The 4,401-nt window shown below is 32.7% G+C and overlaps 1 protein-coding gene across 1 annotated transcript; it reads left to right on the forward strand.

Annotated features, from left to right (window-relative positions):
- The first annotated feature begins 1,089 nt into the window (after nt 1-1,089).
- On the forward strand, nt 1,090-4,166 carry LOC145165453 (putative casein kinase II subunit beta-4). Its single transcript, XM_079084188.1, has 5 exons — nt 1,090-1,503; nt 2,579-2,815; nt 2,898-3,007; nt 3,123-3,288; nt 3,685-4,166. The coding sequence occupies exons 1-5, from the start codon at nt 1,311-1,313 to the stop codon at nt 3,813-3,815; spliced, it is 837 nt and encodes a 278-aa protein (XP_078940314.1). The 5' UTR covers nt 1,090-1,310; the 3' UTR covers nt 3,816-4,166.
- Nucleotides 4,167-4,401: the final 235 nt, after the last annotated feature.

Raw genomic sequence — 4,401 nt, forward strand, 5'->3', positions numbered from 1 at the left:
ACAATTGGGATTTGGGAAATTTAAAGAGATAAAAGATACTAACATGTAGTTATGGAGTCAATTAGAGGGCTCAGAGGAGGACAAAGCTACTACCAACAACTCAATGATATATCAAGTTTCAAGATAAAAAAATAGAAGTTTTCGACGAGAGAGTCAATAAACACCGACGGTCTACTAGTACCGTTATTAATTTTGTTAGGGTTTGATCTTTTGGTGACTTTTATAAAAACAATAACATTTGCTTGAAATTATATAAGAAACATATGTAGACGATCTACTAGTACCGTTATTAAGTTTGTTAGAGTTTAATCTTTTTGGTGAGTTTTATAAAAACTATAACATTTGCTTGAATTTATATTAGAAACACATTATTTATTTTTTGATATAGATACTTTCTTTTAATTGTTAATAAATTATAGAATTTATGATAAGATTTTGATTTTTTTAGTTGATTTTTTTTACAATTAAAATTACTTTAATATTGCAACAAAATATTACATCGTTTATAAAGCTAACTACTAATTTTCTTTAATAAAAACACATAAAAATGTATTGTCCATAAATCCGGAGGCCTCTTAAAATCGGAGGCCCCGTGCAACCGCACCACTCACACACCCTCATGGCCGCCACCACTAAACACCACCCCCTCTCTTGTGGAGCTGATGTGGCGTGAGGCCTTATGATCTCCTTCACAACTGACCACACCTCGTCCTTCCTCTTCATTTTTCTGCCTTATGGCCACACATCTGGTGTTTCTTCACGTGGTGATGTGAATATGGTGATGATGTGACAACCTTCAATTCTGTGACTACACTCATCAGCCAACCATTTTATTTTATAGAATATCTGAATCTGGATTCTATTTCTAAGATGACATATTTTACAAAAATAGAAAAGGATTCCAAATAAAATCCGGCAAACTTGTTCGATTTCATTAAGTTGGAGGGTTGGACCCATTTTTGGCAATATTGTGTTTGTGTGAACGTTACAATGAGTATGACTGTATGAGCGAATGCATACACATGGTAGCAATCATACAACTAATCGCACACTATTAAATCCCGAAACTTGTTGTTCCCGCCGATACAATATATATTCCCCCAAAACTTCACCGGCACCACCGGTCTATCTCTTTCTCACAACACACATTTCTTTCTTCCACTCGAACCCCAAAACGACGAATTTCACTGTATAAGAGAAAAATGATATAAATATCCTCTCTCATCACCATTTTGCACAGGAAACCCTAATCTTTCCCTCTCAAAATCTCTTCTTTTCCTCATAAATTAGGGTTTCAAACACGTAATAGAATGTACAGGGAGAGAGGTGGAGGAGGATCCAAGGGTAAAATGGAGCGATCTTCAACGGCGACAAGTTCGAAGGGAGGTGGAGCCGGATTGAATTTGAATGGGAAAGAAACTAATAAAGATCGTTCTTCGCCTGGGAACTCCAAGATTTCTTCCCTTCCTAGGTCTTCTTACTCCAATAAGAAACTCTCAAAAGGTTATTTTTATCTATTTCCAGTTCCTTTGTATATGTGTATGTATATCTTGATGTTTATGCTATGTGAGCTTGGAAGGAAATCAATTTGGTGTCAGTTTCGTGGTTTGTTTGTTACCGTGAACATGTTTGTTTGGCTAAATTTATAGTTTTTTGTTTATAATTCATGAAAGTCTGTGATAGAGAAGACGAGGAGAGGAATAAATGATTTGTTTGGAAGAGAACTGAAAGCTCTTATAATTTTCAAAAATCCTTGTCTAACATGTCATCCTCTATGGTTTGTTCGCATTATGGTTTTGCTTTTAACGTTGGCAAAAGTATTCTGTAGTTAAAGTGCAGGTAAAGTTCACCTGGCAACAGAAAAGTAATTTTAGAGAACAACATTACCTTTTAGATACATATTTGCTTTCTTCATTGTCAACATAAGAACCTGTTAAACCTTTGGTGATGGATTTGATTTGCCATGATGACTAAGAGAGGATATTCTTGGTTTCCTAAAAGAGCAATTTCAGATTACTTCTAAAGTCAAGGGACAAGGAGGCAGTTCTCCAGATGCAAGATCCCACTGCATTAGATTGTATAGCACCTTTGAAGCAAGGCCTAAACCGCATCAGTTTTTTGGCTAACAAAGTAAATGAATGTCTTTTCGTTCAAAGAAGGAGAAAAGAGCATGCGAATGTGTTGGTAATCATGGAATTACCTACAAAAAAGGAGAAGAATTTAGTTTGAAATGTCCCATTCTAGAATACTGAAAATCATGTTTTGGGAAGCCTGAAAGGGTGCTTCATCACTATGAAGCAGACTTGTACAACTATTCAATCAAAAGGGTACTTAACAACATTAGGGTAGACTGGTAGTTGAGTTGTATAGGTCCTAGGAACTTTACAATCAATCTTTATGTAGATTTAAGTATCAACCTACATTTGTTAATGTTATTATATGTATGTATGCCTTTTTTTATATCGTATTTATTACCCTTTTTTTTATTCATATGATATGTCTAACATAACTTTTTCATGTGGTGTGTGTGTGTGTGTGTGTGTGTGTATATACTATATATATATATATATATATATAGGAGAGGAAAATATAGTAGAGGAATCTGAAACAGACAGTGAGGAGTCAGATGTGAGTGGATCTGATGGGGAGGACACATCATGGATTTCATGGTTTTGCAGTCTGCGTGGGAATGAGTTTTTTTGTGAAGTTGATGAAAATTACATCCAAGATGATTTCAACCTCTGTGGTTTAAGCAGCCAAGTTCCCTATTATGATTATGCTCTTGATTTGATCCTTGATGTCGAATCCTCTCATGGTAAGTAAACCTTTTTTTTATTTATTTAAAAAAAAAAGATATCATGATTGAAAACTTTAATTTTTTTATATACGATATGCAGGAGATATGTTCTCTGAAGAACAAAATGAGATCATTGAATCAGCAGCAGAGATGCTTTATGGTCTTATTCATGTACGATATATCTTAACAACCAAAGGATTGGCTGCCATGGTAATATATTATAATATAATTTAATCTAAAAAATTACTAGTTTTTTTTTTTTTTTTTTTTTTTTTTTTTTTTTTTTTTTTTTTTTAAATTTGTGTAAAATTTAAAAAATGGACAGCTGGAGAAGTACAAGAATGCAGAATTTGGGAGATGCCCGAGAGTCTACTGCTGTGGTCAACCCTGTCTTCCGGTTGGTCAATCAGATGTGTCTCGACAAGGCAATGTAAAAATTTTCTGTCCAAAATGTGAAGACATTTATACCCCTCAATCCAGGTTTCAAGATAGTATCCTTTTTGGCTACATTTTAATTTGACAAAATTTTCAATGTTATGATATTATAGATAACATCTTACTTCACTTTCTTCCTTTTATAGATAACATTCTACTTTGAAAAATCTTCCCACTTTGTTAAAAATGCATCAAACTTTGTTAAACCATTAATGCAACAAACTGCCATCTTTTACCATTTTACATTTAATTAAAATGGTAACCAATGGTTAACTTTTTACATTAAATGGTTCTAAGAATACTTTGCATGGATCGTTAAAACCACATACATGTAGTTTTTTTTTTTTTCATCAAAGAATTCTTGCCAATTTACCTCTTTCCCTATTTGTAATCATATATTTTGGAAGGAATTGTGGACGTTGTTGCATTGTTTCCTTTAACATGATATGTAGACCTAGATGGAGCTTATTTCGGATCAACATTTCCTCACTTATTTCTTATGACTTATGGTCACCTGAAGCCACAAAAAACCTCACAGGATTATGTTCCAAGAATCTTTGGTTTCAAGGTCTACAACCCATGACAAGAATCACATCACATCATATCATCAATCCTGGATCCAAACATCTTGACTTGTTCCTTATCAAGAGTTCATGTTTAATCAACAAAATACAAATTAAGTTCATAAGAAATCAATTTAGGATCCTATATATTATATGTTTAAACACCTAATTAGGAAAAAAAAAATGTGTGCTCAAGAGTGTTTATGTATCTTTTTTTTTTCTCTTTTTATTTGTATGAGTACTAATTTTAATTTTGGTCGGTTAGGAAGGTTTTTTTTTTCTTCTATGAAATGCGTTCAACTTTGACTTGTGAAGAACCAAAATCATGTATTTGTAGTTATGTTTATGAGTTCATGAAACAGATTCACACAGTAGGTTTTCTTTTGGTTTTTCTTGATTGATTGTTATGTTTTCATGATTGTTTCCAGGGTCTATGATTTTATGTTATAAGTTTACAATCAAATAAATGATTTATTTAATAAATTTAACATATGATTAACAAAAAGTCATTTTCTATTTAAGATAATGTAGTCTCGTGTTAGATTAAAAATGAACAACATAATTTTTCATAATTAGTTTTTGAAATTACTTCCACGACTCTAAATG

Source organism: Lactuca virosa, chromosome 3 (genome assembly GCF_052849685.1).
Source record: "Lactuca virosa cultivar CGN04683 chromosome 3, Lactuca_virosa_CGN04683_v6, whole genome shotgun sequence".
In the NCBI taxonomy this organism is placed as follows: domain Eukaryota; kingdom Viridiplantae; phylum Streptophyta; class Magnoliopsida; order Asterales; family Asteraceae; genus Lactuca; species Lactuca virosa.